The sequence below is a fragment of the Ailuropoda melanoleuca genome, chromosome X (assembly GCF_002007445.2).
Source record: "Ailuropoda melanoleuca isolate Jingjing chromosome X, ASM200744v2, whole genome shotgun sequence".
In the NCBI taxonomy this organism is placed as follows: Eukaryota; Metazoa; Chordata; class Mammalia; order Carnivora; family Ursidae; genus Ailuropoda; species Ailuropoda melanoleuca.
The window spans coordinates 65,523,543-65,544,005 of record NC_048238.1 but is presented as its reverse complement, the minus strand read 5'-3'; the positions used below and the strand labels follow the sequence as shown (position 1 = coordinate 65,544,005).

General features: G+C 34.8%; 1 protein-coding gene across 1 annotated transcript in view; it reads right to left on the bottom strand.

Moving 5' to 3' along the window:
• Positions 1 to 20,463, bottom strand: part of PCDH11X (protocadherin 11 X-linked) — a 527,317-nt gene that overhangs the window by 177,989 nt on the left and 328,865 nt on the right. Inside the window, 1 exon segment of the mRNA XM_034649548.1 lies at positions 3,667 to 3,690. Coding sequence (XP_034505439.1) covers positions 3,667 to 3,690 — 24 coding nt within the window.

Below are 20,463 nucleotides of genomic sequence, written 5' to 3'. Positions count from 1 at the left end.
TCAAGTGGAATTGATTCCAGAGATGAAAAGTAGTTCAATGTTGACACATCAGTTAATAGGATACATCACATTAATGAGAGGAAAGATAAAAACCATATGATCATTTCAATAGATGTAGAAAACACACTTAACAAAATATATTTGTGCAACAAATTAGATTCAGAGGGAGCACATATAAATATTAAAAATGTCATAACTTAAAAACCCACAGCTAACATCATACTCAGTGGTGAAATACTAAAAGCTTTTCTTCTAAGATCTGGAACAAGACAAGGATGCCTACTCTCAGCACTCTATTCAACATAGTACTGAAGGTCATAGCTGCAGTGATCAGACAAGAAAAAGAAATTAAAAAGCATCCAAACTGGCAAGGAAAAAGTAAAACTGCTGCTATTTGCAGATGACATGATACATGATATAAGGTGTTATAAATAGATATAAAAGAGGTTATATATGTGTGTATATATATGTATATATCTCACCAGATTCCACCAAAAAAACTATTAGAATAATGAATTCAGTAAAGTTGTAGGATATAAAATTAATATACAGAAATATTTTGCATTTCCATACACTAATAATGAAGTAGCACAATGAGAAATTAAGAAAATAATCACATTTGTAATTTCACCATAAAATAACTAGAATAAATTCAAACAAGGAAGTTAAAGACTTAGTCTTTGAAAACTATAAGATATTGATGAAAGAAACTGAAAACAACACAAATGGAAAGTCATACCATGCTCATGGTTTAGAAAAATTAATATTGTCAAAATGTCCATGCTACCAAGAGCAATTTACAGATTTATTGTAATCACTATCATAGTACCAATAATATTTTTCACAATGCTAGTACAAATAATCCTAAAATTTGTATAAAACCACAAAAGTAATCTTGAACAAAAAAGAACAAGGTTGGAGTTATCACAGTCCCAGATTTCAAGATACACTACAAAGCTATAGTAATCAAATAGTAGGGCACTACTACCAAAATAGACACACAGATCAATAAAACAGGATAGAAATCCCAGAAATAAACCCACCTATATATGGTCATTCAATCTATGACAAAACAGAGAAGAAGATTCAATGGGTAAAAGACAGTCTTTTCAAAAAACGGTTTGGGAGAATGGGACAGCTACATGCAAAAGAATGAAAATGGACCACTTTCTTACACCATACACAAAAATAAATTCAAACTAGATTAAAGGCCTAAATATGAGACCTGATACCATAAAACTCCTAAAAGAAAATGTAGGCAATAATCTTTTGGAAATATACCCCAGCAACATTTTTATGGATATATCTCCTCAGGTTAAGAAATCAAAAGCAAAAATTAAGAATTGGGACAATACCAAAACAAAAAAGCTTTGCAGAGCAAAGGAAACTAGCCACAAAATGAAAAGGCAACCTGCTGAATTGAAGATATTTGTAAATGATGTATCTGATAAAGGGTTAACATTCAAAATCTATAAAGAATCTATACAACTTAACACCAAAACCAAACAACCAGATTAAAAAATGAGCAGAGGACCTGAATAGATGTATTTTCAAAGAAGACATACAGATTACCAACAGATACATGAAAAGATGCCCCATATCACTAATAATCAGGAAAATTCCAATCAAAGCTACAATGAGATATCACCTCATGCCAGTCAGAAAGGCTAGTATGAAAAAGACAGGAAATAATAGGTGTTAATGAGGATGCAGAGAAAAGTGAACCCTTGTGCACTGTTGGTAGGAATGTAAATTGGTACACAATGAGATATCACTTCACCCCTGTCAGAATGGATAGAATAAGAAACACAAGAAACAACAAGTGTTGGCGAGGATGTGGAGAAAAAGAAAACCTTGTGCCCTGTTGGTGGGAATGTACGCTGGTGCAACCACTGTGGCAAACACTATATAGTTCTTCACCCTTCTGTTTAACATTATTTATAATAGCTATGATATGTTAGCAACCTAAGTGTCCATCAATAGACAAAAAGATAAAGATGTGGTATGTATACAATCAAATATTACTTAGCCATAAAAAGGAATGAGATGTAATTCACAACAACATGGATGGACCTAGAAAGTATTATGCTAAGGAACTAAGTCAGACAGAGAATGAGAAATACCATATGATTTCACTTATATGTGAAATCTAAAAACAAAACAAATGAACAACAAAAAAATCACAAAAACGTATTCTTAAATATGGAAAACAAATTGGTCATTGCCAGAGGTGAAGTGAGTGGGGGGATGGGAATAATAGATAACTGGGATTAAGAGATACAAACTTCTAATTATAAAATTAATATGTCACAAAGATGAATAGTACAACATAGAGAATATAGTCAATAATTTTGTATGAGAACAGATGGTGGCTATACTTAAGTGCTGAGCATTATATAGAATTATTGAATCACTATGTTGTATGCCTCAAAATAATATAATATTGTATCTCAATTATACTTCCATAATAATAATAATAACACCTTCACTTTGTTTCACAACCACAAACACATTCCCACGGCCATTAGATAACTGTAATTCCTGAACAGTATTTATCAGGGGATTCCTAAAAACATGATAAGGGAAGAGACAAAATGAAACACATGCAATGCATCCACTTTCACCTGAATTACCCTATAAACATTTCATATTCAAGCTCACACAAGAACTTCTGAAGCACAGTGTAAAAAGGCCAAAACATTAAAAATACAAAAAATTAAATAAATAAAGCATGCTGCTTGTATAGATATGTCAAAATTTAAGATGAATGGTGAGGTTCTTTACATAACAATTTAGATTTTTATGACTGATTTCAAGATTTATTTTTTGAGTATGATTTCCACTTGGTCAAAATTTCAAAGGACTGTAAATTACATTTTAAAATAAAAGCATAAGGAGTGAAATAAGTTATTGTTTTAAATAACAATGGAACAAAATCTTCAAATATGAAATAGACAATAAAAATTGGTGTCTATAAGCAGAGTGTAAATACTTTTGGAGCATTCAAAATATCCTGGAGCATTTTAAAACTTTATCAGCACAATAAAATGATATGCATTTGAACTGATTGCTTAAACTCCATAATTAAAGAAATTTGTTTTCTGTCAACCTTAACTTATATAGATTCACATGTAATCACACATTATAATTTGGCAAAGAAAATTCATATTATTTACAAGTTCACAAAGCATATAAACAATTATTTTGTTAGGCATGTAAATAATAATTTGTGCAATTTATAATCTAATTTGAATAAAAGTATAGAAAAGTAGAATTATATTTTGAATGCCTCCTCAGACAAAATGTTGAATATGCTTAAACTGTAACAGAAGAAAAATGAATAATTAAGTCTGGAGGTAATTTAAAAGTAATTATGTAAGTCAAAAAATTACTATAAGGTCATGTTAATTTTGCTATCTAAATAGGAATTACACATAACTTGGAAAAAACATCCAGTTTCAGTTATACGAGATACCAAACTGACTGAATACCCTTTTTAGATATCAGTTCATGTTAAACATACTAAAAATGTGTTTGAAACAGTTGAAATTGCAATGTTTTTGATAACTGAAAAGGCCAAAACTTCTTAAAACAAACATAAATTAGCAATTCATTTTAAAATGAAATATTCATCATGATTATGGTTTATGTTGATTTCTACTGTACCTTTCTTTAGTCCAGGGATGAAAGCTAGAAAGAGAGTTTCATAAAGTTAAATACAATAAATATTTTCTCTTATTCCCAACATGTAATATTAATTTAACTAAAGAAATGTAAACTGTAATATATTGCAGTATACTTTCAACTTCATTTTTCAGAGAATGTGACAACTGACATAGATAAGGTAGAAGACTGATAACCCATAAAATCTCTCTCTTGTAATATTTTTTTTTCTAAAATCAGATCAAGCCTATACTGTATGTTAGCCTCCTCTTGAGTAGTGATTTGTCCTTTCCTTATAGGGAATGTATTGTTGAGCTCAACATTTTGCAAGATCTCAGTAGATTTTCTAGTTTTCTTGCCTGTCATAGCAAAGTAGAGTCCTCTATTGAAATTTTCTCATGGAACCTCCTACAGGAAATGGAGTATAGAAAAACATTGTTTTTGACTTAACAGCTTGCTCTGCCTCCAAATCTGAGGTGGAAAAAAATAATGGGAAAAAAACATAAAACAAACACTAACATGAGGATGACCCAATAGAAGTATTCTTATCTTGGTTAAGACACTTTATCTATAATACAGCTATTTTCACAGCTAAAATTCATTTCTCACAATTATAGTGTTGGGCATTAGAGATCATTACCATTATTTCCCAGGAAAATAAATTCAGGCATTGCATTATGGACTTCCTTGCAAAACACTAAGATCATGCTTTACCTGGGATAATTTTAAAAAGTCTATTTTAAAACAAAATAATTGCCTGTTTACAAATACTTGGATATATGTTGATCTAGACAATTACCAAAATTATTCTTTCTTAAAATTTTAAGATCAACAGTAGAAATTATTTCCTGATACATTTAATAATAAGCATGTAAGTATAAGAATGTTTAAGATAAACATTTTGAACCTGTTTAAAAATCGGTTTTAAATAAAATTAGAACATTATTGAGTAAGGAAAGGGTTAAGGTATAGGCAGGGAAAGATAGGAGGCCCCTGACTCTCAGGACTAGGCTCACACAGGGGACTATGTGACCAGACTCACAGAAACCCCAAATGCTGAGGCTACAAAACCAGAGATAAGGGAACAAACCAGAACACCTGGCCCTGAATGTTTGGGACTGTTTGTTTGTTTGTTTATTTGTTTGTTTTGGCAGCTACACTGTAATCAGAGGAAATGACCAGACCTCAAAGAAGTAAGCCTTTAAGGATGTTATCAATAGTCCCTGTTCAAACCAAGATGGCACAAGAATCTCAAAGCCACAAGCTTCCCAGTCAGTTCTCAATAAAAGACTGCCACTAAAAGCCCACAGTGGCAACTCATTCGGGGCATCTTTCACTCTAAAGAGATCTTTTCTTTCCTTTCTGTTCTCACCTTCACTTAATAAACTTTCACTTCACTTCACCCTTTTGTGTCCGTGAGATTCATTCTTTGACACCATGAGACAAGAACCCTGCAACCCTGCAACATTATGAAACCAAAGACATATGAAATGCTTAGAGAGAAGGAATAGGTCAGAGATAGAAAAAGGGAAGGTGAAAGCAATATCTCTATGCTGTCATAATGATTGATGAAAAAGCATTGCCTATTTTAAGTTTCATTGGTATAACACAGCACATTTATTTTTTTAATAGAAGGTGTTTTATCTATAAGCAGTGCAACTGAATGGTAGTACTAGCTGAAGTATAAAAACAAAACAAAACAACAACAACAAAACACAAAAAACACAATGCTTTCACAAGATACTTTAGTTCGAATCAATCTTCTAAATAAAATTCCATAACACTCCACTCTTCATAAAATGGTTATACTTCAGTGATAATTATCACACACACACACACACACACACACACACACACACACACAGAATATTCTAACTTATTGTTGGAATTAACAGTCAACTCTAGTAATACTTAAATGTAGAATTTTCAAGTAAAATTGTGTGAAAAAAGGTGGCTTTATGCAGAGAGGTAAAGTACTTATTTTCATTTTAAGACTACAATTTTAATGTGGTATAAACCTTAGTTATTAAAATCTTTTCTAATTTGGTAACTGGATTAGTTTCTTATATCATACACAAAAATAAATTCAAAATGGATAAAAGACCTAAATGTGAGACAGAAAACCATCAAAATCCAAGAGGATAACTCAGGCAGCAACCTCTTTGTCCTGAACTACAGCAACTTCTTACTAGACATGTCTCTGTAGGCAGAAGACATAGACATTTTTCCTAAAAAGACATCCAGATGGCCACCAGACACAAGACAAGATGCTCAAAGGCATTCATCATCAGGGAAATAGAAATCAAAATCCCAATGAGATATGACCTCACACTGGTCAGAATGGTTAAAATTAACAACACCAGGAGCAACAGATGTTAGTGATGATGTGGAGAAAGGGGAACCCTCTTACACTGTGTGTGGGAATGCAAATTGGTGCAGCCACTTTGGACAACAGTGTCGAATTTCCTCAAAAAGTTAAAAATAGAACTACCCTATGACCTAGCAATTACACTACAAGGTATTTCCCCACAGGATACAAAAATATTGATTTAAAGGAACACATGCACCCCAATGTTTATAGCAGCATTATCAATTATAGCCAAATTTTGGATAGAGCCCAAATATCCATTGACTGATCAATGGATAAAGAATTTGTGAAATAGATATATATAATGGATTATTACTCAACTATCAAAAAGAATGAAATCTTGCTATTTGCAAGGATGTGGATGGAGCTAGAGTATATTATGCTAAGTGAAACAAGTCAGTCAGTAAAAGATACCATATGATTTCACTCATATGTGGAATATAGAAACAATACAGATGAACATAGGGGAAGGGGAAAAACAGAGAGGGAAACAAACCGTGAGAAACTTTTAACTGTATAGGACAAACTGAGGGTTGATGGAGAGGAGGTGGGCAGGCGATGGGCTAAATGGGTGATGGATATTAAGGAGGGCACTTGTTTTGTTGAACACAGGGGCAATATATGTAAGTGATGAATCACTATATTCTACTCCTGAAACCAATGTTACACTCCAGGATTTAAATAAAAGTTTGAAAACTTAGATATATTCGTTATAATCACACAGGGTTTTTTTTGCATAAAATAAGGTCCATCTCCAAATATATCCCTAAATTTTAATTGCTTCTTAAAGTTTAAAGGCTTTTATCATTAATATTTTGGAAGCATGCACACTGCTCTAGATTTTTGCAATATCAAGAAAAACACAGTACTTGTCCTTTGAGTTTCTATGGTGGATGTGAATCAGTATAATGAAAATGAATTTCTTTTACTAATACAACCAAATATTATATTATAAACAACTATGTATATCATTTATGTATAACTTAAAATGTATTATTACTAATATACAAAGTGAGTTTATAAGTTAAATTTGCTTTTACCAATAAAATTAGTTTAACATTACTAAGTATTCTGAAATCAAATGTGTTAATTTATACATTTAAACACAAAGTTCAGGTATCATTATTTGTATTTACATAAATTCAATAACAATATAAAATCTAAGTTTACATAAGTGCTTACTTTGAAATATAATTGAGTTTTTAATTTTTTTTTGTATTTTGACCCAAACAAATCTTAATTAGTTATTTAGAACAATAGAAATTACTGGGATTCTTGAGACACCCTGGTGGCTCAGTCAGTTAAGCGTCTGACTATTGATTTCAGCTCAGGTCATGATCTCAGGGTCATGAGGTCGAACCCACATCAGGCTCTGTGCTGGGTTTGGAGACTGCTTGGGATTCTCTCCCTCTCTTTCTGTCCCTACCCTCCTCCAACTCATGCATGCATGCTCGCTCTCTCTCTAAAAAATAAATGAATAAGAAATTACTGTGATTCCTATGCTATAAAGTTTAAATTAAGAAAACACATTTTATAGTAAAAAATGCAGCTCCATGGGGCGCCTGGGTGGCACAGCGGTTAAGCGTCTGCCTTCGGCTCAGGGCGTGATCCCGGTGTTATGGGATCGAGCCCCACATCAGGCTTCTCTGCTAGGAGCCTGCTTCTTCCTCTCCCACTCCCCTGCTTGTGTTCCCTTTCTCGCTGGCTGTCTCTCTCTGTCAAATAAATAAATAAAATCTTAAAAAAAATGCAGCTCCTACTTAAATCACGTAAAAATTACTAAAATTTATCATGAAAACAGTATCAAAACATGCTGTATTTTTCTATACAGGTGTACTTTAATTTTTCCTTTGTAATCCTAACACAAATATTCAAGAATACATTCTCTAGAAACATCTGGCTACGTGTGAAAGAATTACTGATAAATAGATAATGCTCAAATCACTAAAATGTCAACAGAGCTCACCACAAAATTGATAGTGTTACTGTAATGTTTGATTATCAAGAATCATGCATAGACCTATAATTGCCATTTACTTCAATAAGGTAGTAACAATTGCAGTTGTTTTCTCATGTATTTTTTTATTTTTTTTATTTTTAAAAGAGAGACAGAGAGAGGAAGCAGGGGGAGATGCAGAGGAAGAGAGAGAAACAGGCTCCCCCCTGAGCAGGGAGCTTGACATGGGGCTCAATCCCAGAACCCTGGGATCATGACCTGAGCCAAAGGCAGATGCTTAACCAACTGAGATTCCCAGGTTCCCCTCATGTATAATTTTAAAATTCACATGATCTTCTTTAATAAAATTGTGAAAGGCCATTATTTGGGGGGTAAATAAGATTTGAAAACATTTTTAAAGGTACTGAATTGAAAATAAATATCTTTGCCTCCAGAGTCAATTGAAGGATAATGCTTTATATAACATTCATCTATTTCTTCTCCTTAACTTAGTGCATTATAATATTTATTGTGCTTTCTAATACAGAGAAAAAAATGGTAAATCAAGATTCAATTTACCTAAAACCAAACACATATTCTAAGTTACTATGGGCTAACTCTTGAGAGCAAATTCTTTATTTATTTCCTTATGCTAAGCTACATAAGTATTATGTACTGAAGTTTGCAGAATATAACAGAATCAGTATTAAAATAAAATTACATACTTTAAGTTTGTAATAACAAATTAACAGGCCAATACTTAGTTTCCTTTGAATAATGCTAATTTGAAATCATTCTGCAAGATATGATTTAAAAAATCCAAATATTTTGATGTATAATTCAAGTTACCCAAGTGTATCTCCAGTTGATTGAAAAATAAGCTGTGACATTATTGTACTTATGTAGATTGCATATTCTGAACCACAAAAATAGTGGAGTTCAAATCAAATTTTCTGTTCAAATTGTGTGAAAGGTTAAGAATACAAAATGCAAAATTTGTGAGGTGATTAATATAATAAGCATCGTATTTACAGTGAAGGCAATGTTGCAAATATAAAATAAATTTCTCATATCTGTATATTAATATTTCTACCCATATCCCTCTGGGTCCTGAATTTCTGTAAGTTAGTTTACTACTGGATCAAAGAAATATCCACTTCAAAATTGACAATGACTGACGTTATAGTATTGGCTTTATTATAGAGGTAACTAGAGCCTTAAAAATTGAAAGGAGGCATTTTCATTAAAAACGCAATTACCATTTTCTATGTTAATAGAATTTTATTTGACCAAGCATGCTGTACCATGCCAAATAGTTCCTTTTCTTTATAACCTCGAGTTATACATGTCTTTTTTTTTTACTGTGAATATTCTTTTTAATTTTTTTTTAAATTTGAGTATAGTTGACACACAATGTTATATTAGTTTCAGGTATATAGCATAGGGATTTGACAACTCTATATATTATACTATGCTCACCACAAATGAAGCCACCATCTGTCACCATACAACACAATTACAATGTTTCTGACCATATTTCCTATGCTATGTCCTTTATTCCTGTGACTTATTCATCCTATAACTGAAGGCCTTTATGTATGTCTTTTTAAATTTCTAAACTCATTTTTCTTAGTCATCACAAAATCTTTCTAATCCATAAACTATTTCCTATATTTTTTGCTCTTTTATGTAGGGGATATCTTTGGAACCACTATAACACATAGTACTTCAAATGTCATTTTTTTAAATGTTGACACTACCTAAGCACTTCAAAGGGCACAAAGATACAACCTAAATTTTATCTAGAATAAAATAAGTTCACAGACTAAAAAACAGAGCCATTAAAAAGTCCTCTGATTCAACATGTTCAGTATACATATGAGGAAACAGGGTCAAATGAGATAAAATGAGCCAAAGGATATGAATTTGCAACTAGAGGATGGAGATCTGAGGCACAGAATGGTGATTATAGTCAGCAACACTACATTTTATACTTTAAAACTGCTATGAGACTATATCTTAATGTTATCACCTCAAAAAAATAAATAATTATGTGACATCGTACAGGTATTAACTAAAGCTGTGGTAGTAATCATATTGTAATAGATAAAAACATCAAATCAACACATTGTATACCATAAATTCACATACTGTTCTATCTCAATTGTATCTCAATAAAAAATAAAAATAAATTTTAAAAACAGGAAATTAGTTACCTAAGAACCACATAACTAATTAGAAAAATAAGTAGTACTAGAGTTCATGTTTTTTTGTCTACCAAAAACATCACACTAAAAAATGCGACTTTATATTTATCATTTCCAAGAGATAGAAACTGTGTGTATCCAAAACTATTTGCCCAAGGCAAACATTTATTGCAAGGAGTATCTAAAGATCACTGCTTTTAGAATAGGTTTTTGGGAAATTCCAACTTAGATAAGCATTAATTGTAATTTATCTTTTCATGTATACACGATTTGACAAGGGCAGAGCAAGAGAAACTTGTATCTTAAGAATGAAAATGTTTACTTGGAAAATTAAAAAAAATAATGCTTATTAAAACAGTAATTTATAATTTAGCTTGGCCCTGAAAAGAAATTAAATGTGATGTCTCCTTTCCCCAAATGACATAAGGAAAAAGTATTTTTTTAAATTTTTTAAAAATTTTTATTTTGATATATTAGTCCCATACAGTACATCCCCAGTTTTTGATGTGATGTTCCATGATTCATTATTTGCATATAACACAAGGTGCACCATGCAATATGTGCCCTCCTTAATACCCATCATTGCCCTATCTGAATCCCCCACTCCCTCCCCTCAGAAGCCTTCAGTGTATTCCCCAGAGTCCACAGTCTCTCATGGTTCATTCCCCCTTCTGTTTATCCCCCCTTCATTCTTCCCTTCCTTCTCCTACTGACCTTCTTATTTCTTATGTTCCATAAATGAGTGAAACCATATGATAATTATCTTTCTCTGCTTGAATTATTTCACTTAGCATAGTCTCCTCCAGTCCTGTCCATCTTGCTGCAAATGTTATGTAATCATTCTTTCTGATGGCTGAGTAATATTCCATTGTATATATGGACCACATCTTCTTAATCCAGTCATCTGTTTGAAGGGCATCTTGGCTCCTTCCATGATTTAGCTATTGTGGACAATGCTGCTATGAACATTGGGGTGCATATGGCCCTTCTCTTCACTGTGTCTGTATCTTTGGGGTAAATACACAGTAGTGCAATTCCTGTATCATACGATAGCTCAATTTTCAACTTTCTTTATTTTTAATGTTTTTTTATTACATTATGTTAGTCACCGTACAGTACATCCCTGGTTTCTGATGCAAGGTTCGATGATTCATTAGTTTTGCATAACACCCAGTGCACCATGCAATATGTACCCTCCTTACTTCCCATCACCAGTCTGTCCCATTCCCCCACTCTCCTCCCCTCAGAAGCCCTCAGCTTGTTTCTCAGAGTATACAGTCTTCCATGCTTCACTCCCCCTTCTGATTACCCCCCCTTTCTTTATTCCTTTCTTCCCCTACCGATTTTCCTACTTCTTATGTTCCATAAATGAGAGAAATCATATGATAATTGTCTTTCTCTGCTTGACTTATTTCACTTAGCATTATCTCCTCCAGTGCCATCCATGTTGCAGTAAAGGTTGAGAAATCGTTCTTTCTGATAGCTGAGTAATTTTCCATTGTATATATGGACCACAGCTTCTTAATACAGTCATCTGTTGAAGGGCATCCCAGTTCCTTCCACGATTTAGCTATTGTGAACAATGCTGCTATGAACATTGGGGCGCAGATGGCCCTTCTCTTCACTATGTCTGTTTCTTTGGGGTAAATACCCAGTAGTGCAATGGCTGGGTCATAGGGTAGCTCAATTTTTAACTTTTTAAGGGACCTCCACAATGTTTTCTGAAGTGGCTGTACAACCTTGCATTCCCACCAACAGTGTAAGAGAGATCCCCTTTCTCCACATGCTGTCCAACATTTGTTGTTTCCTGCCTTGTCAATTTTTAACATTCTAACTGGTGTAAGGTGGTATCTCAGTGTGGTTTTGATTTTAATTTCCCTGATGGCTAATGATGTTGAACATTTTTTCATGTGTCTGTTAGCCATTTGTATGTCTTCATTGGAAGTGTTTGTTCATATCTTCGGCCCATTTTTTGATTTGATCATTTGTTTCCCATGTACTGAGTTTGAGAAGTCCTATGTAGATCTTGGATGCCAGTCTTTTATCTGTAGTGTCATTTGCAAATATCTTCTCCCATTCCGTGGGCTGCCTCTTAGTTTTTTTGACTGTTTCCTTGGCTGTGCAGAAGATTTTATCTTGATGAAGTCCCACAAGTCCATTTTATCTTTTGTTTCTCTTGCCTTTGGAGATGTGTCATGAAAAATTTTGCTGTGGCTGGTGTTGTATAGGTTGCTGCTTATGCTCTCCTCTAGGATTTTGATGGATTCCTGTTTCACATTGAACTCTTTCATCCATTTCAAGTTTATCTTTGTGTATGGTGTGAGAGAGTGGTCAAGTTTCATTCTTTTGCATGTAGCTGTCCAATTTTCCCAGCACCATTTATTGAAGAGGCTGTCTTTTTCCACTGGATATTTTTTCTTGTTTTATCAAAAATTAGTTGCCCAAAGAGCTGAGGGTCCATTTCTGGGTTCTCTATTCTGTTCCATTGGTCTATGTGTCTGTTTTTGTGCCAGTACCATCCTGTCTTTGTGATCACAGCTTTGTAGTATAGCTTGAAATCCGGCATTGTGATGCCCCCAGCTTTGTTTTTCCTTTTCAACAATTCCTTGGCAATTCGGGGCCTTTTCTGGTTCCACACAAATTTAAGGGCTGTTTGGTCCAGTTCTTTGAAAAATGTCATTGGTCTTTTGATTGGGATGGCATTGAAAGTGTAGATTGCTCTGGGTAGCATGGACATTTTAACTATGTTAATTCTTCTGATCCATGAGCATGGAATATTTTCCCATCTTTTTGTGTCTTCTTCAATGTCTTTCAAGAGTGATTTGTAGTTTCTAGAATATAGATCCTTTACATTTCTGGTTAAGTTAATTCCAAGGTAACATATGATTTTTGTTGCTATTGTAAATGGAATGGATTCCCAAATTCCTTTTCTTCAGTCTTATTGTTCGTGTATAGAAGTGCAACTGATTTCTGAGCATTGATTTTGTATTCCACCACATTACTGAATTGCTCTGTAACTTCTAGTAGTTTGGGGGTGGCTTCTTTTGGTTTTTCCATATAGATTATCATGTCATCTGTGAAGAGAGACAGTTTGACTTCTTCTTTGCCGATTTCATACCTTTTATCCCTTTTTCTTCTCTGATTGCTGTTGCAAGGACTTCTAATACTATGTTGAATAATAATGGCAAGAGTGGGCATTCTTGTTGTGTTCCTGATCTTAAGGGAAAGGCTTCCAGCTTTTCCTTATTGAGAATGATATTTGCAGTAGGCTTTTTATAGATGGCTTTTATGAGATTGAGGTATGTACCCTCTATCCCTACACTCTGAAGTGTTTTAATCAAGAAAGGCTGCTGTATTTTGTCAAATGCTTTTTCTGCATCAGTTGAGAGGGTCATGTGATTCTTGACTCTTTTCTTTTTGATATAATCTATCACACTGGTAGATTTGCAAATGCGGAACCATCCTTGCATCCCAGGGATGAATCCCACTTGGTCATGATGGATAATCCGTTTAATGTACTGTCGGATCCTATTAGCTACAATCTTGTTGAGAATTATGGCATCCATACTCATCAGCGATATCGGTCTGTAATTCTCCTTTTTGTTTGGGTCTTTGCCTGGTTTGGGGATCAAGGTAATATCAGCCTCGTAGAATGAGTTTGGTAGATTTCCTTTTGCTTTTATGTTTTGAAACAGCTTTAGGAGAATAGGTACTATTTCTTCTGTGAATGTTTGGTAGAATTCCCTGGGGAATCCATCAGGCCCTGGAGTTTTGTTTTTTGCTAGGTTTTTAATCACTGCTTCAATCTCTTCATAATTAATTGGTGTTTTTAAAAAATCAATTTCTTCCTCTTTCAGTCTTGATAGTTTATAGGTTTCGAGGAAGGCATCCATATCTTCCAGGTTGTTTAATTTATTGGCATAAAGATGTTGATAAAAGTTTCTAATGATCCTTCTTATTTCATTGGTGTTGATTATGACCTCTCCTTTTTCAGCATAATTTTATTAATTTGGGTCCTTTCTCTAGTCTTTTGGATAAGATTGCCAGTGGCTTATCTATTTTATTTATTCTTTCAAAGAACCAGCTTCTAGTTCTGTTGATCTGCTCTACTGTGCTCCTAGTTTCTAATTCATTGATCTCTGCTCTAATCTTGATCAATTGCTTTTTCGTACGTGGATTAGGCCTGTTCTTCTGTTGCTGTTCCAGCTTTTTGAGGTGAGAGTATAAAAACTGGATTTTAGATTTTTCTATTCTTTTGAGTGAGGCTTGGCTGGCTATGTATTTCCTCCTTAGGACTGCCTTTGTAGTGTTTTGGACCATTGTGTTTTCATTCTCACTGGTCTCCATAAATTGTTTAAATTGATTTTTGATTTCCTGGTTAATCAAATCATTCTTGAGCAGGATGGTTCTTAGCTTCCAATTTGTTTGAGTTTCTTCCAAATTTTTCCTTGTGATTGAGTTTCAATTTCAAAGCATTGTGTTCTGAGAATATGCAGGGGGAAAATGTCAGTCTTTTGGTATCAGTTGGGACCTGTTTTGTGACCCAGCACATGATCTATTCTGGAGAATGTTCCGTGTGCATTTGAATACAATACGTATTCTGTTGTTCTGGGGTGTAGTGTTCTATAAATATCTATGAGGTCCATCTGGTCTAGTATGGCATTCAAAGCTCTTGTTTCTTTGTTGATTTTATGCTTAGGTAATCTGTCTATTGCTGATAGTGGAGTGTTGAGTTCCTCTACTATTAAAATATTTTTATCCATATGTCTCTTTATTCTGGTTAAGAGTTGGCTTGTTATCCTGCTGCTCCCCTTTGGGGGCATAGATATTTATACTTGTCATATCCACTTGTTGGATACATCCTTTAAGAATAATATAGTGTCCTTCTATCTCTAACTACAGTCTTTAGTTTAAAATCCAATCTGTCTGATATGAGAATTGCTACCCCAGCTTTCTTTTGAGGTCCCTTGGCATGAAAAATGGCTTTCCATCCCTTCACTTTCAGTCTGGATGTATCATTAGGTTCAAAATGAGTCTCTTGTAGACAGCAAATGGATGGGTCATGTCTTTTTTTTAAGATTTTATTTATTAATTTGACATAGAGAAACAGCCAGCGAGAGAGGGAACACAAGCAGGGGGAGTGGGAAAGGAAGAAGCAGGCTCCTAGCGGAGGAGCCCGATGTAGGACTCAATCCCAGAACGCTGGGATCACGCCCTGAGCTGAAGGCAGACGCTTAACGACTGCGCCACCCAGGCACCCCTGGGTCATGTCTTTTTATCCAATCTGCAACCCTGTGGAATTGTACGGGAGCCTTTAGGCCATTCACATTGAGAGTGATTATTGAGAGAAATGATTCTAATGATGTCATGTTTCCTGTAAAGCCTTTGTTTCTATCAGTTGTGACTTTCTGTTCTGTATCACTCTTGGGGCCTTTTTACTTTTATAAAAAACCCCTTAATATCTCCTTTAGGGCTGCTTTCATGGTTACCAAATTGGTCAGTGACTGGCGATTCTGGAAGATCCTTATCTCTCCATCAATTCTGAATGACAGCCTTGCTGGATAAAGGATCCTTGCCCACATGTTTTTCTCTTAAAGTGTTTTAAAAATCCCTCCCAACCCTTTCTCTCATTCCAGGTCTGTGTAGACACATCTGAAGTAATTCTGATACCTTTGCCTTGGTACATGAGAAATTTATTTGCCCTGGCCGCTTTCAATACTGTATCCTTGGATCTAATATTTGCGAATTGCACTATGAGTTGACGTGGCATAGGTTTGTCATGGTTGAGCTTGCGAGAGGTCCTCTCTGCCTCTTGGACATGAATGCTTGTTTCCTTTACTAAATTAGGGATGTTTTCAGCTAAAATTTGTTCAAATATCTCTTCTAGACTTCTCTCTTTCTCCACCCCCTTGAGGATGCCAATGATTCTGACATTGGAATGTTTCACTGAGCCAGCAAACTCCCGTAACCTACTTTTTTGAGATTGGATTTTTTTGAGCCAACTTTCTGTTTTAGCTTTATTTTCTACCAACCCATCCTCCAATTCGCTGATTCATTCTTCTGCCTCTTTTACCCTGGCCATCAGAGCATCTAGTTTTGACTGCATTTGATTCACAGCATTTTTATTTTCTGCCATATTTGCTCTCATTTCAGCCCTTAGAGATTCTATATTCTTGTTAATATTTTTGTTACTATTTTTTCAAGTCTACACATCATCTTGACCATTGTTACTCTGAACTCCATTTCTGATAATTTGGTCATATCCGTAACCATCACTTCTGTGGCGGAAGCCACAGATTCATTGTCTTCTTTGCTGTGGGGGATTTCTCCTTCTGGTCATTCTGATGAGGAGAGGTTGTGGGGTTGTCCAGAGCCCAAATTATTGACCAGGACCCATGCAGAGTGCACTTGTTTTATAGGGATCTTAAGGATGTGGGCTTCTTGATTTTTCAGTCGGCCTTCTGGGGAAAGGGCCTGCCACTCTGATACTCAGGCAACCCTCTTTTGGTAGAGTCTCCCTGTCCCCTTCGAGTGTGGATGGGGTTTGGCACACTGTGAGCCGGTATTTCCAGGCTTTTGTTCTCTGGCTGCTTTCCCTGGCAGTTTGCTGTGCCTCTTCTGAGAGTCAGAGCAGCAGTAGCCGAATCCCACCCTTGTCTCAGAACAGAGGCATTGCAGACCATTCTCCACTGGGCCCCTCTGGTCATTTTAACACTGTTTCTGTTGGTGCTGCTAAACCCTGCAGTGTCCCAGGTTGTGCGCCCCACACCCGGCGTCCCAGTCCTCACTTCCAGGGCCAGCATGTCTCTGTCCTTTGTGTTTCTAACACCGCCAGCTGCCAGCTGCCCCTGCACACTCCAGAGCTCCTTTTCAGTGCTATTTGTGCACTCCAGAGCTCAGGTTTTCAGACTGGTCGTGCACGTTCCCGGCTCATGGTCTCAGTCTGCTCTCTCGCGGGTGCAGGTCTGCGAGTCAGCCTGCTCCCCAGTGCAGGTGGCTACGGCTTCCCAGTGCCCAAATGTGTGGGCTCCCTCCCCTTTCTGTTTATCTTCTGATATCTGTGAGCAGCTTCATGGCTTCTTGCTTCATACCTCAATACTCAGTGCTGGAGATTTTCATTTGTAGAGATCCAGATGTATCTTCCTGCATCTCAGGCTGATTCCATGTGTTTTCAGGATGGTCTGGTACCATCCAGCTCGATGCAGGGGACCTGCTGAAAAAGGGGACCCCTACTCCTCTGCCATCTTAACTCCTCGATTTCTGCAAGCAATACTTTAAACAAGGTTTATAACAGGATTTTTTCCTACTTTTCAATGCTTTCAGATTAATTCTAATTCACAATTTCTATCTTACAGGTGTAGCTTATGTACACAACAATCACGTATATTGTATACCACCTAAGAAAACTTGCACCTCTTGCAGGATTTCTAGTTTGATTTAAAACTGTGTACCATTTCATGTGAGAAATCTTCTGTTTCTTTAAAACCCTCAATATCAATAATAACACATTGCCAGAGCACATGATACAATTAACAAAGTCAGTGAAATTAATTAATGAGCAGACACTAAGTTTAAAAAGAGAAGGGAGGGCACACAAGAGCAATTAGCAAATTAATTATACTCATACTTAAACCTCTATTATTAAGGTCAATTATGAATTTAAGAAAGGTGATTTATCTTTCATTATCAGTATACGACTTTTCAACTTACATTTGCCTTTCAAAGATGTTGATTTTCTTAGTAGAGATCCACCAAAGCTAAGACTATAAAATTTTACTGATATTTGTAGAAAAGATATGGAATTTTACTAAAAATAATTATATGATTATCTTTAATTAGAACTATAAATATAATTTTGACTTACTATTTTGCTAACCACCATTCCTATTTTTTATTTTTTAATTTTTTTTTAATATTTTATTTATTTATTCGACAGAGATAGAGACAGCCAGCGAGAGAGGGAACACAAGCAGGGGGAGTGGGAGAGGAAGAAGCAGGCTCACAGCAGAGGAGCCTGATGTGGGGCTCGATCCCATAACGCTGGGACCACGCCCTGAGCCGAAGGCAGACGCTTAACCGCTGTGCCACCCAGGCGCCCCTAACCACCATTCCTATTATTGATGTGTTGATGTTGATCTTGATCCATAATGTTAAACATACATACATCCAAGATATCCCTCTATTTTTGGAAAAGTGATGTGTGGATTTTCAGTTATAGTGTCTTATTAATAAGAAGACAATGGATTTTTCAATGTCTGTCTTTGAAAATTCTCACCTAAAACTTCCATATTTATAACCCATGTTGTTTCAGCCATACTGTTACCCATTTTTCTTGGTAACAAGGTTAAAGTTTTTATTTTATTCAACACTTATTTTGGGTTTTGAGGCTGGCTTTGCACTAAATCTAATATTCATACCCTCTATTAAAGTTAAATATAATTATAGATTCTAAATGGTAGTGTATTAGCAACCTGGATAAAACTCTTGCTATAACACACACTCAAATTTGATGATTACCCTCTCCTTGATGAGGTGATAAACTCAGACACAAATTATTTCAGAATGAAAAGTAAAAGATATAGTTTCACATCTTAGGCATTTTAACCAGATTAAATGTTAATAATATTATTGTTTATAGGTGGACAGTTGAGGCTTATATCAAACAGAGAAATTTTAGTATTTGGGTTTTCCTTATTAAATATACCTACACACAGCTAGTTCGTACTCACAGGAAGACAGCAATAAATTTGCTGACTTGGCTCAGAGCAAGTCTCTCCATAATGTGACACTTTGGCATGAGAATGATTTTGAACTGAAGGGAATTGAGACTCTGTGGGCTCAAGAGAAACTTTCGTACCTCCCTTAACTACCTGGAAGAATATAAATTGAGGGTCTTTTCTGCAATTAAATTTATTACCTGATTTATTACCTGAGATAAATTTTATCTGAGTGACTCATCTATATGACAAAACAAACATCTAATTACCAAATATTTGTTCTGCTTATTGCCCTGTTAATCGTCTTCATCCCCTTTGAAGCCCCGGGCTTTAATCCTATTACTTAGCTCAGAATGATATATATACCTCATTTTACCTTTGTCTTTGAACCTCTCATATATGAGGGGTTCCTTTCTGTATGAAATTAAATTTATTTTCTCCTGTTAATCTGTTTTAGGTCAATTTAATTATTGGACCAGACAGAAGAACATTTGAAGGTTAAATGAAAAATTTTCCTTCCCAGTAGTACTGGAATGCAATATTGAAAAAATCACCATGTATATACCAGGCTATTGTCTCTGGAGTTGCCCTGTACTGAGATACAGCTATTAAGGATGACAATTGACCCATTATCACTGTTGACTTCAAAGTTAGTTGACATTGACACACTGTTGATTTTTTTAAAATTAGAGAAAACAATGAAATATAAGACTTAATGCTTACTTTAATTCCCTGAATAGCATACCCGCAAATCTATGGAAGCAAGGGAATTGACTGTAAGATATAACCATGTTGAAATATTTGTTTTAATCAGGAGAATTCAGGATCTTATGTATATTTGTAGCTTCCAGAATTATTGATTTTTCCCCAGTTCTTTTTAAAACTTACATTAAATCCATGTCTTGTAGAGGAAGTTTTTTACTACATTTATTGCCATAATGAAAATATAAGTCAGCTATTATAGTTTCTATTATTATTTTGTTTATCCATTTAGAATTTACTCTTTTCTGTCATTCTGTTTTGTCCATGAAAACTTTATATGAATTAAAATAAGAGATTTTTGGGGCCCCTGGGTGGCGCAGTCATTAAACGTCTGCCTTCAGCTCAGGGCATGATCCCAGTGTTCTGGGATTGAGCCCCACATCAGGCTCCTCCACTAGGAGCCTGCTTCTTCCTCTCACACTTCTCCTGCTTGTGTTCCCTCTCTGCTGGCTGTCCCTGTCAGGTAAATAAATAAAATCTTTAAAAATAAATAAATAAAATAAAATAAGAGATTTTTGTTTGCAGTATTTAAAATTACCTAAAATTTATTTTTTTCTTAATTTTTTTATTTTTTATTATGTTCAGTTAGCCAACATATAGTACATCATTAGTTTTTGATGTAGTGTTAAACAATTCATTAGTTGTATATAACACCCAGTGCGCAAAATTTAAAATTTCAAACAGTTTTACTTTTTTTGGACAAAAGATGCTATTGTTTATTTTCAAATATTGAAGATTATTTAATTTTTTTAGCCTCCAAGTTATTTTTATTATGAAGTAATGTATATTTTAAAGATTATATTTATTTAT